The 20,552-nt window shown below is 38.4% G+C and overlaps 1 protein-coding gene across 1 annotated transcript in view; it reads right to left on the bottom strand.

Moving 5' to 3' along the window:
• The window catches only part of ZC2HC1A (zinc finger C2HC-type containing 1A), a 65,610-nt gene extending 53,559 nt beyond the window's left edge, over nt 1–12,051 (bottom strand). Inside the window, exon 1 of the mRNA XM_061171736.1 lies at nt 12,007–12,051. Coding sequence (XP_061027719.1) covers nt 12,007–12,022 — 16 coding nt within the window. The 5' untranslated portion in view covers nt 12,023–12,051. The remainder of the gene's footprint in view (nt 1–12,006) is intronic.
• Nucleotides 12,052–20,552: the final 8,501 nt, after the last annotated feature.

Genomic DNA, 20,552 nt, shown 5'->3' with positions numbered 1-20,552 from the left:
GCTCATCCTAGATTTCAATGTTTCAACATTCATGCTTAACCTACTCAGCACACAACCTTCACCCTCCACTCCACTTTAGTGACCTGCACTCCAGTTCAGCAAAAACAACCACTTCTAAAACAACTTAGAAAGATCCACCTCTGGACTCTTAAAATACACAAGCTCCCTTTGGAACCACAGGCTTCTACCATCTACCTCTAAATCACTTTCTTGATCTCAGAGTGACTTGCATTTTCTTGATAGCCCATTCCTGACTGCACTTCCCTTCCTATCCAGTCTGAACCTGACTAGTCATTTCCACTACTTCTACTAATCACTCTCAAATCCTTTGCTCATGGTCAAATGTTTGGAAAATGCTAAATTAAACAAACGGGTTTTCTTAGAACAGAACTTCCTAAGTCTCAAAAAAAAAAAAAAAAAAAAAAAGACAGAGAAAGATTTAGTATGCTGTTATTTCCCCAACAGAAATCCTTTCTGCCCCTAAAAGGTATTTAGGACTGATGCCCCGAGTATATTTTTTGAAACACTGGCTTACATTTACTGACTAGCTCCTCTCTACCTCTCATTCTCCCCCTATCTGAACTGCAGGCAAGCTTTATCAGGACTAAACACTATATTAAAATAGACCCATTTGTTGATTCAACAAGTATTTATTGAGCACCTAGCATGAGACAGGAACTGTTCTAGGAGTTAGGCAAACAGTGATAAAAAAACAAAGACCCTGATCTTATGGAGCTTCTATTCTTTAGACAAAAAGAAAAAAATGACTTTTTTTCACTACCTGACATTTTATATATTTTGCTATGTGTGTGTTTGAGAAGTGGGTAAGATCAGTGAAAGCTTCTTTAATAAGGAGGCATTATGTGCTCTAGAGCCCGCGAGTCACAACTACTGAGCCCGCTTGCCACAACTACTGAAGCCGGCGCGCCTAGAGCCCGTGCTCCGCAACAAGAGAAGCCACCGCAATGAGAAGCCCGCGCACCACAACGAAGAGCAGCCCCCACTCACCACAACTAGAGACAGCCCGCAAGCAGCAACGAAAACCCAAAGCAGCCAAAAATAAAATAAATAAATAAATTTATTTTTAAAAAATTATATGTACTTTGTTTCCTACCAACTCAGAGTGTGCATTTTTGTATGACTATAAAACATGGAGAAATTGATGGTGTATTTGACCACAAAGAAAACTTTTTAAAACTTTTTGAAAGGTAGACTACTCATGGAACACACAAAATTAGAAGTAAATAAAAACTAATGACTAAAAACATCTTAACAAAAAAAAAAATCTTAACATTTTGGAAGTTAAGGAACACTCTCATAAATAACCTCTGAATCAGAGAGAAATTTTAAACTGAAATTACATACTATCTAGAAAGCGTGGAAAGGAGAACACTTCACATTTAATACTTCATATTACACCAACTGAGTTTATATTCAGGGAACAATACATAGACTCAAATTCCTTCATGTTTGAAGAAATTTGAAAATAAAGTAATTTAGACTCACTGTTTTAAAAAAAAAAAATGAGGCATTAAAGTAAAGACCTTAAGAAACAGAGGCAACTAACAGATCGCTGTTAATCTATTAATTGTCAAACTGAAAGCCCTCTTTTGAATCCTCACCTTACTGGACCTTTCTACATCATGAGGCTCTGCTGATCAATCCCTTCTACCTTTAAAGTCCTTTCTCTCTTGGCTTCAATGGTTTTTCTCTCTCCTAAGCCCAAGTGTTTCAGATTTCACAACTAAGCAGAGTTTGATCTAGTTAGTACTTAGATCTCCAGGAATACCAGGTGCTATAGGCTTTTTCTAGCATATTCATTACTCAATAAATATTTGTTCTCCCCCAATTCCCTTTCTTGACAATTTTAAACCTTTTTAAAGACTGTTCCCCACTCCAACTTCCTTTCTTGCTCAACCCTAAAGCATCAGTCCCTCACAAGTTTTCTTTGTTTTGTTAAATATAGCTTTCCTGGGCAAACGCATCCATTTGCTGTCACTTATATGCTGATGACTACTAAACTAAAAACTCCAGATAGATATTTACAAGTAGCTATAAAACTTTTCCACCAGATATGCCCCAAGTACCATACAAACACAACACTTCTAAAGCCAAAATCATTACCTCATCTTCCAAACTTGTTTTTCTCTTGGTTAAAGATCTTAACGTTAACTCTAAGTCCAAGCTAGAAAGCTGCTTTATCTTTGATTCCTTTTCCCTCTCACTTCGAGCAGTTCTATTTCATCTTTCCATCTCAGAAATGTCTTCTAAATCTATACCCCTTTTAATTTCTGCTACTTTTGCCTTAGCTCAAATCCTTATCACATATATGTATTTCCAGCCTCTCCCTTCTCCAATCTATCCTGCTGCCATAATTATCTAGTGAGATTGCCACAGTCCCTTCCAAGCCTGCTACGTTTTACCCATACTGAACCACTCTCAAGGTACTAACACATGTCCTGTGATTTTATCCATCCAATAAACAAGTACAGGAGGGGGCCTCCTATGTACTAGGCAGCTTGCCAAATGCTTTATATATGTTTTCATCATTAAATTCTTAATATAGTTCAGGTAGATTGGTATTTACTAGCTCCATTTTTTATAGCTGAGGAAACTGAGGTTCAGACTAACCAAATCACAGAGCTAAAAAAAAACAAAACAAAACAAAACAAACAAAGCCAAGAATCCATACACAGACCTGTCCAATACACTGACTATTAAAATAACCTAGCATCAGATTCAGCACACACACAAAAAATGAATCTAGATAAACTAATAAAGATAAAGAATTATTCAGTTAAACCATTACTTAGATTAGGGAAAAACAAACCAAAAAACCCTAATGGGACAGCATGGCTGTCTTCAACTATATCAAGAGCTACATTGAAAAGAGCAATCAGTGGGATAGGGAGGGTGGGAGGGTGGGAGGGAGGGAGAGGCAAGAGGGAAGAGATATGGGAACATATGTATATGTATAACTGATTCACTTTGTTATAAAGCAGAAACTAACACACCATTGTAAAGCAATTATACTTCAATAAAGATGTTTAAAAAAAAAAAAAAGAGCAATCAGACTTCTAATCAAGTTTTAGAGGGCAGTACACTAAGATCTACTAATTTTAGCAGTCCAAAAGAGGAATAGGCAGCCTGATCTGTCATATTTGTTAATAACCGTTTATCAAGATATTATAAAAGGAATGAAAATAATATGGATAAAATCTGCTTAGGGTTTGCCATCACTCCATTTTACAGATAAAAGCTTATGAGAGATTGAACTCTCCCAAATCCAGAAATACTTCTATTGCCTTTAGACATAACTATAGGGCACGAGCTTTAGGTGGAAAGGAATTAATAAAGGTTTTACTCTAATTGCACACACAATGCAGAAGTGCTCAGATACAGAGTATACAAAATCATGAGCAATAATTTATATTAGATTTTGAAATACAGTGTTCAACCTAACAGCTCAACTCCACAATCCAGGAAATATAAAAGTCCCAGAAAGACCAAAAATAATGTAAGCGATATATGATCTACATGCAAGTAATTTTAAAAATAAATAGTATGATAATCTTCAATAAAATTTTTCAGGGGGGGAGCCGGCGGCCAGGGCGACGTTCAGACTGGGCCGGGCGCTCCGGCTGCGCGGGCTCTCGGGCGCCGCGGCGACAGCATCCTCCTCCTCCTCCTCCTCCTCCTCTCTTTCTTTTCTTCCCCTCCGCTTCTTTCTTTTCTTTCTCCTTCTTCCCCTGCCCCGTCCCCCGCTCTGCTCCTTCTCTGGAGGACATTAGGTCCTCAGGTCCCTGAACGGTGGCAGCGACGACCGCGGGTGCATCCAGTTTCTGCGCCCAGCCGTGTGGATGAAAGGCTCTTGGTGCTCCAGCCAGGCATCAGGGCTGTGCCTCTGAGGTGGGAGAGCCAACTTCAGGACACTGGTCCACAAGAGACCTCCCAGCGCCACGTAATACCAAACGGCGAAAATCTCTCAGAGATCTCCATCTCAACATCAAGACCCAGCTTCACTCAACGACCAGCAAGCTACAGTGCTGGACACCCTATGCCAAACAACTAGCAAGACAGGAACACAGCCCCATCCATTAACAGAGAGGCTGCCTAAAATCATAATAAGGCCACAGACACCCCAAAACACACCACCAGACGTGGACGTGCCCACCAGAAAGACAAGATCCAACCTCATCCACCAGAACACAGGCACTAGTCCCCTCCACCAGGAAGCCTACACAACCCACTGAACCAACCTTAGCCACTGGGGACAGATACCAAAAACAACGGGAACTACGAACCTGCAGCCTGTGAAAAGGAGACCCCAAACACAGTAAGATAAGCAAAATGAGAAGACAGAAAAACACACAGCAGGTGAAGGAGCAGGGTCAAAACACACCAGACCTAACAAATGAAGAGGAAATAGGCAGTCTACCTGAAAAAGAATTCAGAATAATGATAGTAAAGATGATCCAAAATCTTGGAAATAGAATAGACAAAATGCAAGAAACATTTAACAAGGACGTAGAAGAACTAAAGAGGAACCAAGCAACGATGAAAAACACAATAAATGAAATTAAAAATACTCTAGATGGGATCAATAGCAGAATAACTGAGGCAGAAGAACGGATAAGTGACCTGGAAGATAAAATAGTGGAAATAACTACTGCAGACCAGAATAAAGAAAAAAGAATGAAAAGAACTGAGGACAGTCTCAGAGACCTCTGGGACCTTAAACGCACCAACATTCGAATTATAGGGGTCCCAGAAGAAGAAGAGAAAAAGAAAGGGACTGAGAAAATATTTGAAGAGATTATAGTTGAAAACTTCCCTAATATGGGAAAGGAAATAGTTAATCAAGTCCTGGAAGCACAGAGAGTCCCATACAGGATAAATCCAAGGAGAAACACACCAAGACACATATTAATCAAACTATCAAAAATTAAATATAAAGAAAACATATTAAAAGCAGCAAGGGAAAAACAACAAATAACACACAAGGGAATCCCCATAAGGTTAACAGCTGATCTTTCAGCAGAAACTCTGCAAGCCAGAAGGGAGTGGCAGGATATACTTAAAGTGATGAAGGAGAAAAACCTACAACCAAGGTTACTCTACCCAGCAAGGATCTCATTCAGATTTGATAGAGAAATTAAAACCTTTACAGACAAGCAAAAGCTGAGAGAGTTCAGCACCACCAAACCAGCTTTACAACAAATGCTAAAGGAACTTCTCTAGGCAAGAAACACAAGAGAAGGAAAACACCTACAATAACAAACCCAAAACATTTAAGAAAATGGGAATAGGAAAATACATATCGATAATTACCTTAAATGTAAATGGATTAAATGCTCCCACCAAAAGACACAGACTGGCTGAATGGATACAAAAACAAGACCCATATATATGCTGTCTACAAGAGACCCACTTCAGACCTAGGGACACATACAGACTGAAAGTGAGGGGATGGAAAAAGATATTCCATGCAAATGGAAATCCAAAGAAAGCTGGAGTAGCAATTCTCATATCAGACAAAATAGACTTTAAAATAAAGACTATTACAAGAGACAAAGAAGGACACTATATAATGATCAAGGGATCGATCCAAGAGGAAGGTATAACAATTGTAAATATTTATGCACCCAACATAGGAGCACCTCAATACATAAGGCAAATACTAACAGCCATAAAAGGGGAAATCGACAGTAACACAATCATAGTAGGGGACTTTAACACCCCACTTTCACCAATGGACAGATCATCCAAAATGAAAATAAATAAGGAAACACAAGCTTTAAATGATACATTAAACAAGATGGACTTAATTGATATTTATAGGACATTCCACCCCAAAACAACAGAATACACATTTTTCTCAAGTGCTCATGGAACATTCTCCAGGATAGATCATATCTTGGGTCACAAATCAAGCCTTGGTAAATTTAAGAAAATTGAAATCGTATCAAGTATCTTTTCCGACCACAACGCTATGAGACTAGATATCAATTACAGGAAAAGATCTGTAAAAAATACAAACACATGGAGGCTACACAATACACTACTTAATAACGAAGTGATCACTGAAGAAATCAAAGGGGAAATCAAAAAATACCTAGAAACAAATGACAATGGAGACACGACGACCCAAAACCTATGGGATGCAGCAAAAGCAGTTCTAAGAGGGAAGTTTATAGCAATACAAGCCTACATCAAGAAACAGGAAACATCTCGAATAAACAACCTAACCTTGCACCTAAAGCAATTAGAGAAAGAAGAACAAAAAAACCCCAAAGCTAGCAGAAGGAAAGAAATCATAAAGATCAGATCAGAAATAAATGAAAAAGAAATGAAGGAAACAATAGCAAAAATCAATGAAACTAAAAGCTGGTTCTTTGAGAAGATAAACAAAATTGATAAACCATTAGCCAGACTCATCAAGAGAAAAAGGGAGAAGACTCAAATCAATAGAATTAGAAATGAAAAAGGAGAAGTAACCACTGACACTGCAGAAATACAAACGATCATGAGAGATTACTACAAGCAACTCTATGCCAATAAAATGGACAACCTGGAAGAAATGGACAGATTCTTAGAAATGCACAACCTGCCGAGACTGAACCAGGAAGAAATAGAAAATATGAACAGACCAATCACAAGCACTGAAATTGAAACTGTGATTAAAAATCTTCCAACACACAAAAGCCCAGGACCAGATGGCTTCACAGGCGAATTCCATCAAACATTTAGAGAAAAGCTAACACCTATCCTTCTCAAACTCTTCCAAAATATTGCAGAGGGAGGAACACTCCCCAACTCATTCTACGAGGCCACCATCACCCTGATACCAAAACCAGACAAAGATGTCACAAAGAAAGAAAACTACAGGCCAATATCATTGATGAACACAGATGCAAAAATCCTCAACAAAATACTAGCAAACAGAATCCAACAGCACATAAAAGGATTGTACACCATGATCAAGTGGGGTTTATTCCAGGAATGCAAGGATTCTTCAATATACGCAAATCAATCAACGTGATACATCATATTAACAAATTGAAGGAGAAAAACCATATGATCATCTCAATAGATGCAGAGAAAGCTTTTGACAAAATTCAACACCCATTTATGATAAAACCCCTGCAGAAAGTAGGCATAGAGGGAACTTTCCTCAACATAATAAAGGCCATATATGACAAACCCACAGCCAACATTGTCCTCAATGGTGCAAAACTGAAACCATTTCCGCTAAGATCAGGAACAAGACAAGGTTGCCCACTCTCACCACTATTATTCAACATAGTTTTGGAAGTGTTAGCCACAGCAATCAGAGAAGAAAAAGAAATAAAAGGAATCCAAATCAGAAAAGAAGAAGTAAAGCTGTCACTGTTTGCAGATGACATGATACTATACATAGAGAATCCTAAAGATGCTACCAGAAAACTACTAGAGCTAATCAATGAATTTGGTAAAGTAGCAGGATACAAAATTAATGCACAGAAATCTCTTGCATTCCTATATACTAATGATGAAACATCTGAAAGTGAAATTAAGAAAACACTCCCGTTTACCATTGCAACAAAAAGAATAAAATACCTAGGAATACACCTACCTAAGGAGACAAAAGACCTGTATGCAGAAAATTATAGGACACTGATGAAAGAAATTAAAGATGATACAAATAGATGGAGAGATATACCATGTTCTTGGATAGGAAGAATCAACATTGTGAAAATGACTCTGCTACCCAAAGCAATCTACAGATTTAATGCAATCCCTATCAAACTACCACTGGCATTTTTCACAGAACTAGAACAAAAAATTTCACAATTTGTATGGAAACACAAAAGACCCCGAATAGCCAAAGCAATCTTGAGAACGAAAAATGGAGCTGAAGGAATCAGGCTCCCTGACTTCAGACTATATTACAAAGCTACAGTAATCAAGACAGTTTGGTACTGGCACAAAAACAGAAATATAGATCAATGGAACAGGATAGAAAGCCCAGAGATAAGCCCACGCACATATGGTCACCTTATCTTTGATAAAGGAGGCAGGCATATACAGTGGAGAAAAGACAGCCTCTTCAATAAGTGGTGCTGGGAAAATTGGACAGGTACATGTAAAAGTATGAAATTAGAACACTCCCTGACACCATACACAAAAATAAACTCAAAATGGATTAAAGACCTAAGTGTAAGGCCAGACACTATCAAACTCTTAGAGGAAAACATAGGCAGAACACTCTATGACATAAATCACAGCAAGATCCTTTTTGACCCAGCTCCTAGAGAAATGGAAATAAAAACACAAATAAACAAATGGGACCTAATGAAACTTAAAAGCTTTTGCACAGCAAAGGAAACCATAAACAAGACCAAAAGACAACCCTCAGAATGGGAGAAAATATTTGCAAATGAAGCAACTGACAAAGGATTAATCTCCAAGATTTACAAGCAGCTCATGCAGCTCAATAACAAAAAAACAAACAACCCAATCCAAAAATGGGCAGAAAACCTAAATAGACATTTCTCCAAAGAAGATATACAGATTGCCAACAGACACATGAAAGAATGCTCAACATCACTAATCATTAGAGAAATGCAAATCAAAACTACAATGAGGTATCATCTCACACCGGTCAGAATGGCCATCATCAAAAAATCTACAAACAATAAATGCTGGAGAGGGTGTGGAGAAAAGGGAACACTCTTGCACTGTTGGTGGGAATGTAAATTGATACAGCCACTATGGAGAACAGTATGGAGGTTCCTTAAAAAACTAAAAATAGAACTACCATACGACCCAGCAATCCCACTACTGGGCATATACCCTGAGAAAACCATAATTCAGAAAGAGTCATGTACCAAAATGTTCATTGCAGCTCTGTTTACAATAGCCAGGACATGGAAGCAACCTAGGTGTCCATCATCGGATGAATGGATAAAGAAGATGTGGCACATATATACAATGGATTACTCAGCCATAAAAAGAAATGAAATGGAGGTATTTGTAATGAGGTGGATGGAGTTAGAGTCTGTCATACAGAGTGAAGTAAGTCAGAAAGAGAAAAACAAATACAGTATGCTAACACATATATATGGAATCTAAGGGAAAAAAAAAAAAAGGTCATGAAGAACCTAGTGGCAAGACGGGAATAAAGACACAGACCTACTAGAGAATGGACTTGAGGATATGGGGAGGGGGAGGGGTGAGATGTGACAGGGTGAGAGAGTGTCATGGACATATATACACTACCAAATGTAAAATAGATAGCTAGTGGGAAGCAGCCGCATAGCACAGGGAGATCAGCTCGGTGCTTTGTGACCACCTAGAGGGGTGGGATAGGGAGGGTGGGAGGGAGGGAGATGCAAGAGGGAAGAGATGTGGGAACATATGTGTATGTATAACTGATTCACTTTGTTATAAAGCAGAAACTAACACAGCATTGTAAAGCAATTATACTTCAATAAAGATGTTTAAAAAAAAAAAGAGAGGGAGGGAGAGGAGGGTCTAGCTGTCCTATCTCTCCACCCAAGTGTGAATAAATACACCTTGTTTTTTTCAAAAAAAATTTTTTCAGGGGTCCGTATATTTTCTGGTTTTACAATCAAGATTAGTCTGCTAACTGGCTTCAACTTAAAACATGGGTCTAATGCCAAGCAGTACAATATATGCTCAATTACTATGATATATATTAAGCAAACTCTTAAAGATTTTCTACTGGATGCTGTAATATAATGTTCATTAGACACCTTCAAAGTGCTAGGTTTTAATTTCCAATAGGGAAAAACTATCTTAACTATCACTGTACCAATGTATCACTGTTTAGTAAACGAAGGCATAGATGAATGAATTAATGAATGTTCATTAATTAGAGACTCAAAGTTCATCTTTATAAAGTATGACCTAACAAGGACTAATTTTAAAAAAGGAGTAAAAGGAAGGCACTAACTTCAACAAAAGACTCTTAGAGCTTTTATTTTACTAAAATAAAAAATTTTATTTCATTACTATTTGAAGTTTCGAATATTCAACTGTTTTGGCCTACAAGAATAATTTCATATATTTTAACCTAATTCATTACAATTAAACACATCATAGTTAATGACAGCAACTTACTTTGTTTAAAAAAAAAAATGAGTAAAGAACAAGTACTGTTTAACATGAAACATCACAAGGTGGCCCCCTAAAACACGCCCGCGATAACATACCATATTATACTAGAATTCATGTTTTCCTCCACCCATGTAATTGAGTATTATAATAGGTTTTCATTATATTTTAAAAGCATCCTTGGTAAGATTTCAATAGTAATGTCTTAGCACTGCTAAAATATAAGATTCCCTAAAACGTAGGCTCAGTGAGAGCAGGGCTTTGAATTTTTATTTTTTTCTGCATCCCCAGAGCCTCTCATAGACAAAGTCATTTATCTAACAAGAAATATTTATTGAATACCTACTCTGTGTCAGACACTGTTTTAGATGCTTAGAATACATAAATGCAAAATCAGAAGAAGATCTTTGCCTCAATTATAAATGTTGAATAAAATAATAGAAATCTGCAGAAAAACAACTATTCTAAAGCACTTTATGTATATTATAATTTCATGAGAATTCCAGGACCCATGATCCTACCCACTATGCTATAATACCACGTTTGAAAATTTATTTAAAAAAAAAAAAGTGCCTCCAGGAGTTCTCTAAACAAAATTATCTTGAGTAAGGAATACTTTCATTACAATTCCTATTTCATGGAAACTTGAATGATCTGCCTAAAATTAAGCAAAGAACAAGAACTTCATTTGTCGCAGTACACTGCAGCAGCTCACAAGTGGAAAATCATCAGAATTCTTGATTATCTATCATCCTCAAGGTGTTTACTATGAGAGCTTCGCCTAGGAGCAAAAGCATGAAATACTATCACACTCATTACTGCATTTGTTTTTTGGTGACCCTAGGTCACTGCAGACAGTCATTATTTATTACTTTTCCTTTCATAACACAACCTGAAACAATTTACTCTCTAGCATGCAACAATACACAGGACTCAATGCCTCTGTTTATTAATTCCACCTGAATCTATGTAAATTAAGAGGAGGAAAAAAATCAAGGCTAAATCAAGACAACGGGATCTGTCAATTCTGCAGGCTTATGCTTCATCAGAAAGATTGACCACAATTTGAAAAGGAATTTTGACACTGCTGTTGCTAATGCTAGCTGGGTTTTCTTCCCCGCTTTGTTGTTTCTAAGCGAATGTTGTATTACACAAGATAAAATGGGTAAAGAGAATAGAGAAGTGAAAGAATTGGGAACAAAGCAAAATCTGGAGTCGTGGTTACAGCACAAAGATAAACCTAAAGATAACGAATCAATGCTGGCTCTTCCTTACAGAGTCCTCGTGAATAAACCCTTAAATCCTGCGGTTAATCTATTGTCCCGGCTCTAAAGCTGATCAGTGACTCTTCCTTGGGAGATGCTCTTGGCATCCCTCCCACAGAAGATGCTGTAGAAATGGAAAAATGGTTACCTAGGGAAACCAAGGGAAGTGGCCAAGAAAAGTATCAGAAGCTCGAGGTTGGAGACACACCACGGGCCTCCAGCAAAGGCTGGCGGTGGGGAGGCGGTAGACATTAACGGAGAGTCCACTTTGCAAGGAAAATAAAATGTGGCCGGAGGCTGTGATTACCAACAGGACCCTCAGGGAGTCAGGCAAGACCAGAAATTGGTAGGAAGGGATTTGCAGGCGTTTACCAGAGACAGCAACAGGCCCGGGGTGGGGAAGCATCAGGTGAAGACCGTCTGAGGAGGGGGCAGCCTGAGGATCATTAGCTCGACCGCTTTGGGGCTGCAGGGCGCCCGCCTGTTCCCCGGGCCTCCGAGGAGCGGCAGGGTCCATCTCTCCGGACCTGCCCTGGCCTCCCCGGTACCGAGATCCAGGGCAGCCCCTCGTGCCAGCCACCCCACCCCCAGACGCCCGGCCCGCATCCCTTCACCGCCTCACCTTCCAGTGACTCCATGGCGCCACCGCCTCGAGCTCCGCCAGACTCCTCCAACAGCACGCCGCCGCCGCCGCCGCCGCCGCCGCCGCCGCCGCCGCCGCCGCCGCCGCCGCCGCCGCCGCCGCCGCCGCCGCCGCCGCGCAGCTCGGGCTGTAGCAACGCGGCCGCGCCTCCCACCCGCTAATATTCCGAGCGCCCATTGGTCCGGAGCTGAACGGGCGGAGCTCCGGGGGGCGGGGCCTCGGGGTGAAGTGCCTCCAGCTGCCGCTGCACAGCTGCCTCCCGGCTCTAGGCTTTCGTGGTAGTCCTCCGAGTAATCCTAGAGCGGTTCGGTTTGCATCCTGCCGTCCAACGGCGCCTTTGTTCGATTCCCGCCTTGTTTTCCTCACGCCTTATCCTCCTGTTTAGAATATCTCAGCACCTCAGGGTTCCCGTCCGCAGTCCCTCAGTCAGTGCAGTTCTGAATTCCCGTCTGTCCCTCTCTGAGGACTTGAAGCAAACAAGCAAACAGAGCCCACGTCCTACACACTCCTGAGCCGCACCCTCTCTGTTACCCGCTATTGTCACACTTTACCTGAGTGTATTCCCTAGACTTTATCTTCACACACAGATTTATGAGTTAAGGGACCTTTTTCCTACAGAAACCATACTTTCTAAGGGATTGTAGAACTGAGATTCCTCTCAGTACTTAGAAACAATTTCCTCAGCATGAAAGCTTGGGCCAAAAAGAGGTGAAATCCAGCCCTCCCTTCATCTTCAGCTACTCTTGGCCTCCCCTGGCCCCAGATTTGATCATTCTTGAACTAAAGTAGAATGCAGGTCTCCCAGCTGATGAGGTAACATCAAAACTATGCTTGATCAGGGAGTCTAAGGCGGGAACGAACCTATACAGGACAGAAGGAGGCCTGTTTCCGTGAAAACCTCTTGGGGATGAAGGTAACTTCAAAACTAGCTAAAACCTCTGCTTAACAGTCTAACACATTTCACCAGAACTAAATGTCTTTGGAAATTTGATTTAGCAGTGATAAGCAAGCCATATCGTCGGGTAACTCCAGTATACCTCTCGGCAAGTTATCAGTATTAATGTAACTTCCATAACAAATCTTATATTAATTTTCTTATTAAGCTGTTCAGTTACAAAGTTTTGACATTATATCTAACTTTGTCTACTGTTAGAAGTAGATATCTTACGAACCAGTAGCCTTTATGAAGCGAGAGTTCTGCTCTCCACTCCAATGATGGCATTATAAACAAGTAAACAAGCGCTCGAGGGTAGCACCATCTCTTATTGGGAAGATGATCTAAGTATATTTGAATGTGGTGCCGTCCATCTCTTATATGGAATCATGAGACAGCCCTGTCTCAACTCCTCCCCTACCCCTGGTTCTGCCCTGGCTCTTTTGTTCCTCTGAGATCTGAGATCCTAGGCCTAATGGGCCAGCCCACAGCCTTTCCTGCCACTTAGTCACCCTGGACTGAGTGTGGAAAGGTCCTTTCTCCTTGGTGCTGCTAAGGCTGAAGTGAGAATCGTGGGGGCATTGAAGTGCTTTAAAAGAGCACTGAGAAGGAAAAAAGCACACTTGGAAGAAAAACCAAAAATAGAGAAACAATTTACTTTACAAATCACAAATTCTTGAAGTCAAGCCAAAAAATGGAGTTGGCTGATACACACCCTATTGGGCATAAATGCTATAGTAACAGCAAAAACAATAATAATGATAACAGTAACAATAAAAAAAAAATCATATTAGGCATGTTTTAGGTCCTTTTCATATATTCACTTACTTAATCTTCAGAACAGCTCTACCAAGTAGATACTATAATTTTCATTTTTGAAAATTAAAGTCTTCAATTTCTAGATGTCTCCGAGAGAATAATTTTTTTGCTAATATTTTATACTCTTAGTGAATGGTAGCTTGGATTTAAACTCTAGTCTGTTTGAATACCTATGACAATTTCATGGGATTCCTCACATTGCTTTCTAATTATCTTAAATGTAAATCCAAATATTCAGATTCATTGTTTAAGGTGTATTTGTGTAGGCATTACTACTGTGAATCTTAATTCTTTAAAATGTGCCTGTCAATCTCTACAAGTAATGGTCTCTCCACACTTTTATGCTCCAGCTACCCTGGCTTCTTCAGCTTTTCCTGGTCCTGATCCCTGGGTGAAGAGGACAATTTCTTACTGCCTTCCTAAGTTCCTTCCTCTATGTCTTACATGCCTGGCCTGAGAGTCTCTTTGGTCTTGATGCTCTCCTCTGGCTTTTCTTCCTCTTGATCTATTCCATTTTTCTGATGCATTCATTCAACAAATATTTGTTGAGTACCTACTGTGTTTCAGGCCCATTTCATTACTATCCAGTTACTAAAATGAATGAAGCTCAGTTTCTTCTGTATGTTCCTAAGCTTTTATCTGTTCATAATTTTCTTTTGCTCTCCAGTGATCTTTTTAGCTAATGGTAACATTCATAGAGGAATATGAATTAGAGATCTGCCCACCTCCCTATCATACAAAAAAGAAAGGAAAGGTTCAGAGATGTTTACTGACTCGATCCAGATTAAAAAACTACCAAGTAGCTGAAATAGATACTGCACGCTTGTCTGATTACATCATATCCCTGATTCTTTACACTCTGCAATACTTTCCCTTCAACCACCATTCCCTGGAGCCCATCCACATCTCATTTGCACCTTCCAAAGGGCTGAGCAAGCTGCTTATATCTTCTTGTTTCAAAGCTCCAACCTCCTGTTGGATCTTACACAAAGATTAATTTCCCTTTCAGAGACATCCTTTGGCCGTCATTCAAATCATTTTCAGAACACAGCTAAATGAGATTCTGAATCTCAGTGAAAAACCAACTCATTTTCTAAACCCACTCTGTAAGGTATTTTTTTTTTCCCTCCACAGTCTCCAGGGGACTGACCCACCACAATTTAACACATAAAAATTTATTTATACATTTGGCAATCATAACAAAAATTATAGTTTTCATCAAAAACAAAAGAGACATATTTTCCTTAAAAATGGGGAAAAGGGGCCGAACAAGTGTTCTAGACTGAGGAACCATATTCTGAGTTAAATCTTATTAGTTTCATTTTGTAGATTGAAGCAAAGCAAAATCTTTAAGTGTTCAGGGACAAAATAGTGATAGTCCTGAACAAGGAAACACTAACAAAAGGAAAAAGAGAGGATCCTAAAGCAAACTTCATTGCCTTCATTGATTGGAGGGTTACTCCGTTCACAGTGTGATAGTGATTATTCTACCTCTTTCTCCTCTAGTTCCAGAAAGAACTCCAATTCCTTAAGGAGCCTCTATTCTCCTCCACTTTCAAAACTAATTCCCAGCTGCAAAAGGATGAATTTTTTAAACCTTCAATTATGATCCCATCTATCTGTCTCTTGCCACCACAATTCCAAATCTCAGATGAAAATCTATTAGTTCAAATACTTACTGAGATACTCCTACATATGTAACACTGTTCTAGGCACAACAAGGAGCTCCAAAGTAGTCTCTTTGGTCTCTAGGAAGTTAACATCTAGTAAAGGAAGCCTGGGCAAGACATAATACAGAACAATAGAGGACAATATATTCAATGGATTATTAAGTCTTAGATGTTGTGGTACAGCTTATAAGAGTAATTGGTTTTAAATAAATATTCATTTAGAGATTCACCTATGCTGCTGTATATAACACTAGTTTGCTTCCGAATGCTGAAAAGTATTTTACCATATGCATACACCAGTTTATTTTCTCATTCCTGCAGTAATGGGCACCCAGCTGCCTCTAACCGGCTGGTACAATGAACATCTTTGTGACTGTCCCCTTATGAACCTGGGCTCAAGTTCCTCTGGGATGCATCCCTGGAATGGATTACTGGGCCATATTCATTTCCAGTAAGTATGCCCAGACTGTTCTCTGCAATGTCTGTACACTGCCATCAGCAGCGTGTAAGACTTCCCATCTTCCTATATCTCATTAATACCTGGCTTAGCTCTAATTTTTGCCAATCTGCTGGGAATCACGAGTTGGGAATTTCTTCATAAACTTGCTAATTCAGATTTGCCTTTCAATGAATTGCCTAGTTTTATCCATATTTTATATTGTGATCTCATCTTTTTGTTATGGATTTTTAAATTACTTGTATATTCTAGATATTAACTTCTTGCTGATTTTGATTAGTTTAAAAATCTTTTTCTAGTTTGTCAAATATCTGATAACTTTGTCTATGATGCCTGTCATTGAATAGAAATCCTTAACTTTAATTTTGTCAAGTCCATCAATATATTTTCTTTATGAATTGTGCATTTGATTTTTTATTAAAGTTCTCTTCACCTTTAGATTATGAGGGTATTTGTTTACATGTTTTTCTGTTAGTGAAGCCAAACCAAATCCTAAGAAAATGGAGACAATTTAGATTCAAACTGAAGAGGACAACAAAAACATTTTTTTCTAGTGTCTTTTATGTTATGGGGTAACTCTAAAAATTCAGATAAGAACCAATGCCCAGAATGTTTTGAGACGTTGTGAATTTCAGCTTTATCCAATTTTGCCTATTGTCGCCAGGAAAGCAAAATGTTTTTAGGTGCTCCTTTTCCCACCTGGAGGAAGAAAAACAGAAAAAAAAAAAGTGAAAAATATTGAGTCCTTCCCCCTTGCTTTATTATTAGTCATAGCAGCTTCTCACAGGCTTTAAAAGAGTTTCCTTTAAAATGCTGTATAGTATTGCAAATAAATATTATATAACGTTGATGACGATGTCATCACCATTATAAATCACCTAAATGAATACCTTGGCACTTCTTTATGATTTTAAAAGCCTTATGGCTCTGTTTCTTAAAACAAGTATTAGATACTATAGTTTTTGCAGCTACCTTTTAATGGAAACAGCTATATAAGAATTCACCCTATAAACACATGCTAATTACTAATATAATTGATTACTTGGTTTTGCCTAAAGAACTAACAGGTAAACGTGAAAAACTAAAGCTCTAATTTCCATCTTGGATACACATGTTATTAGAATTATCTGCCATTAACTATTTATACAAATGCCCACGTTTGCAATCCTGTCTTTCTAGAAAAGTTGCTTTTTACAGTTTTACAATGAAAGTATATTATTCTATTTACTTACTTGCTACTTAGAATGCATACCAAAAGTGTAAGTTTGGTATATTGTTGATCTACTTTTGTCATATGAATCCAACAATTGTTTGCTTGCTGTTTCCAAGAAACAGTCGCTTAAGCCTATTCACATTTATGTTTCTTAGCAGCTGACAGATAATCAACAAAACAGAAATAAGAATCTCCTCTGGCTCTGTTTTCAAAACATAATAAAATGTATATTTTCATAAGAAAGAGAAATTACATATAATAAAATATTAGTATTCATAGGAATTTAATTTACATATAATTGAAGGAACAGCAGTTTTCAGAGCATTTGAATACTGTAAAAGACCGTATGGCTGTCAGTAAGGATTCAGAGAGTTCAGAGGATTCAGAGTTCTTAACACCTTTGCAGTGCATCTGTTATTATTATGAACATCAGTGGCCCTTTGTAGTGAAGATTATTGTTGCCCTGTTCTCAAATCTCCTTTACACTGGAAGGTGCATCCAGCCCCACTTGTTAATAATGTTGGCTGATAACCATAGCTACTTCCTTCCCCTGAAAGGTTATGGCCTCATCATTAGGGAGCAGCCCACAGCCAGTGACTGACTGACTCTGGGGTACAACAGGCTAACCTTTGACTCGAGGTGGGCTGAGGCCAGTCTTCAGATAAGACCACATCCTTTCTTACCTTTCTTCTTCCCTGCTGCCCTACCTGCTTCCTTCACTCAAGAGGAGTCATCTCTAACAAATCGCTGCCTCAAGAATCTCCCTCTCAGTCCTTGCTTATAGGGAACCTGACCTAAGATCCCTTTGTAGATAAATAGTAATGCCAATTTAATGACCTAGTGCTATTATTAAAAGTTACTGCATCCCATGCCCAGTAGTAATTGAGTTGATAAGAGCTATATAGAATACCAACTATTTATTCAGTGCTTTTGATAGTTCTCTACATTTTTGTAGGACGTTGTTTTAGAGAAACTTGGTTTAATATTTCAATCAATGGTATTCAGTACATACTTGCTAAATGAGTGAACAGATATGAGTGAATGGTGTGGTCTTCAAAACAGTTCTTTTAGGTAGGCAAAGAGGTTTTATTTAACGCATAATGGTTATGGTTAATATGTTACTATGAAGACCATTTCCCATATAGTTTCATGTGATCCTCGTAACCTACCTTTGAGGTAAGTGTTATTCTTTTCATTTTTATGTCAAAGAAACTGAGATTCCATAAGAGTAAGTGACTTTTTTCAAAGTTATAGTGAGTGAGTAAGTGGCAGGGTTAGAATATGTAAATATATTCTCTAAATTGAGATCCATCTACTGTAGCATAACTGATTTTTCTAAGTAATGACACTGAGTCTGATGAGAATGACAAAAGGGAAAGCATTGGATTCCTGTTCTGTCTCAGATCATGAAAGAGAGGACTCATAAACTGTCCATGGAATGAAATAGATGGGAATGAAGTAAATGGAAGCCATCTGAATTATTCTTTATTTCCTTCAATGACAGAATCTACATCTGATGGTTTGGTTAGTTTTATGTGTCAATTTGGCTAGGTCAAAAATTACTCTAGATATTTCTGTGAAGGTGTTTTCTAGATGAAATTAACATTTAAATTGGTGATCTTTGAATAAAGCAGATTGCTCTCCATAATGTGGATGGGCTTCATCCAATCAGTTGAAGGCTTACCTCCCCTAAGAAGGAATTCTGTCAGCAGAGTGCCTTTGGACTCAAACTGAAATTCTACCCTGGGTCTCCAGCCTAAGGACCTACAGATTTTGAACTTTACAAGCTTATACAACCACAGAAGCCAATAGCTTAAAATCAATCAAGCTCTCTCTCTTTCTCTTTCTCTCTTGATATAGATATAGATATAGATATAGATAGGTTCTATGTCTCTGGAGAACCCTGATTAATACACTATGCTTACCCAGGTAGTTGGGTAACCAACATCTGGAAAGCAGCAAAGTAAAACCAAGAATATTCTCTGAAAGAATTCAAATCTTTATATAACCTTTGCCTTTATTCAGATACCCCATTGGCTGCTTCCAGTTGTCAGAGTTCTCCTTTGTTCCCATCCTCTTTTCAGAGGTAGATATTTCATCTCTTTGTGTCTCAATTTGGACACCATAGAAAGAAGCAAACTATGGCCCAATTTTAAAAAATAAACCTATAAAATATCTTAATCTCCCTCCACAACTTTACTCTAGAAAGACCCAGAAAGATTTATTAAAAGATTGCCCAACATGGATGGTTGGTTAGCTAAACCACGGACTAGAACCCAGGTCTTCTGACTTCTGGCCCTTTGCCCTTCAGGCTGTAACTTTGTGTCTCTTTTTATACAAATTATTACATAGTTCAGTTATAGGCATTTTAAGCATAAAAGCCTGTGACTTCAAGGAACTTAAATTCTAGTTCATTGAGCAAGAACATGTGAAGAATATAATAATAATAATAATAAATGACTAATAGCAAATAACATATTGGATATAATTTAAGGGATAAATGAAGGCTATAGAAAATATGTACTAAATAGTCAAAGTAGAGAGATTATTTCAGGCTGAGTTTCTAGGGAACGATTAATGAAGAAGAATGGATACTGAGAATGGAAACCCTACAGAAGTTTACAATCTAGATGGGGTTAATAAGATATAAAAAATTGCTAGGAATATATGCTCACACACAGAACACGAACAATGCTAGAATGAAAAGTTTAGGTCAAAAAGGCAGAGGAGTTATAGGGAAGAAATATTCATATGGTTTGGAATTGGGAAATGGGATTGTAGTTAATAGATTTTGTATTTGTTCTTTTAAGATGTGTAGGATTATGACAGGTATTTTGGGTAGGGAGTTGATCACAGGATGAACCAAGGCCAGAAAAGCAGGAATGATAAGGGCAAGTTCAAAGGACAGTGAGAACATGGTGAAGATGGAAAATTAATTAGACAAGTATTTAGTGAGCATTTATTATATGTGGGAAATTTAAATTGGGCCCAGATTACAGAGGATCATGAGTGCTAGGGTTTTGGATTAAAATTTATTTTATAGACAGTGAAGGCTCTTCAGCCTTGATGATTTTTGAACAGGATGAAACATTTTTTTAAAGTATCATTTAAGATGACTATCTCTGGTAGAGACAGTGAGTGGAGTGATCTTTTGGAAGGACACTGAAATGACCCAAGCCTAACATGATGATGGTTTAGCTTATTGTTGGTAACAGAGTTGGTAGATCCAAGGGTGTGGTTTTATAATATTTGACATTATCATTCTCCAGGGCACAAGTTTATGAATCTTCCCTTGTCAATTACTCCAGCCACCAGTGGGTTACATTAAGTAGATTATCCATGAAAAATAGTAACAAAATGTAAAACACTTTATTATCGGTTGGGCTAATGTTCAATAACTCCATTGTAGAACTATTGGTGGGACTCCACAGT

This window comes from Eubalaena glacialis, chromosome 17, assembly GCF_028564815.1.
Source record: "Eubalaena glacialis isolate mEubGla1 chromosome 17, mEubGla1.1.hap2.+ XY, whole genome shotgun sequence".
Classification (NCBI taxonomy): Eukaryota; Metazoa; Chordata; class Mammalia; order Artiodactyla; family Balaenidae; genus Eubalaena; species Eubalaena glacialis.
The sequence above is the reverse complement of the archived record's forward strand: the minus strand, read 5'-3'. Positions and strand labels throughout refer to the sequence as shown.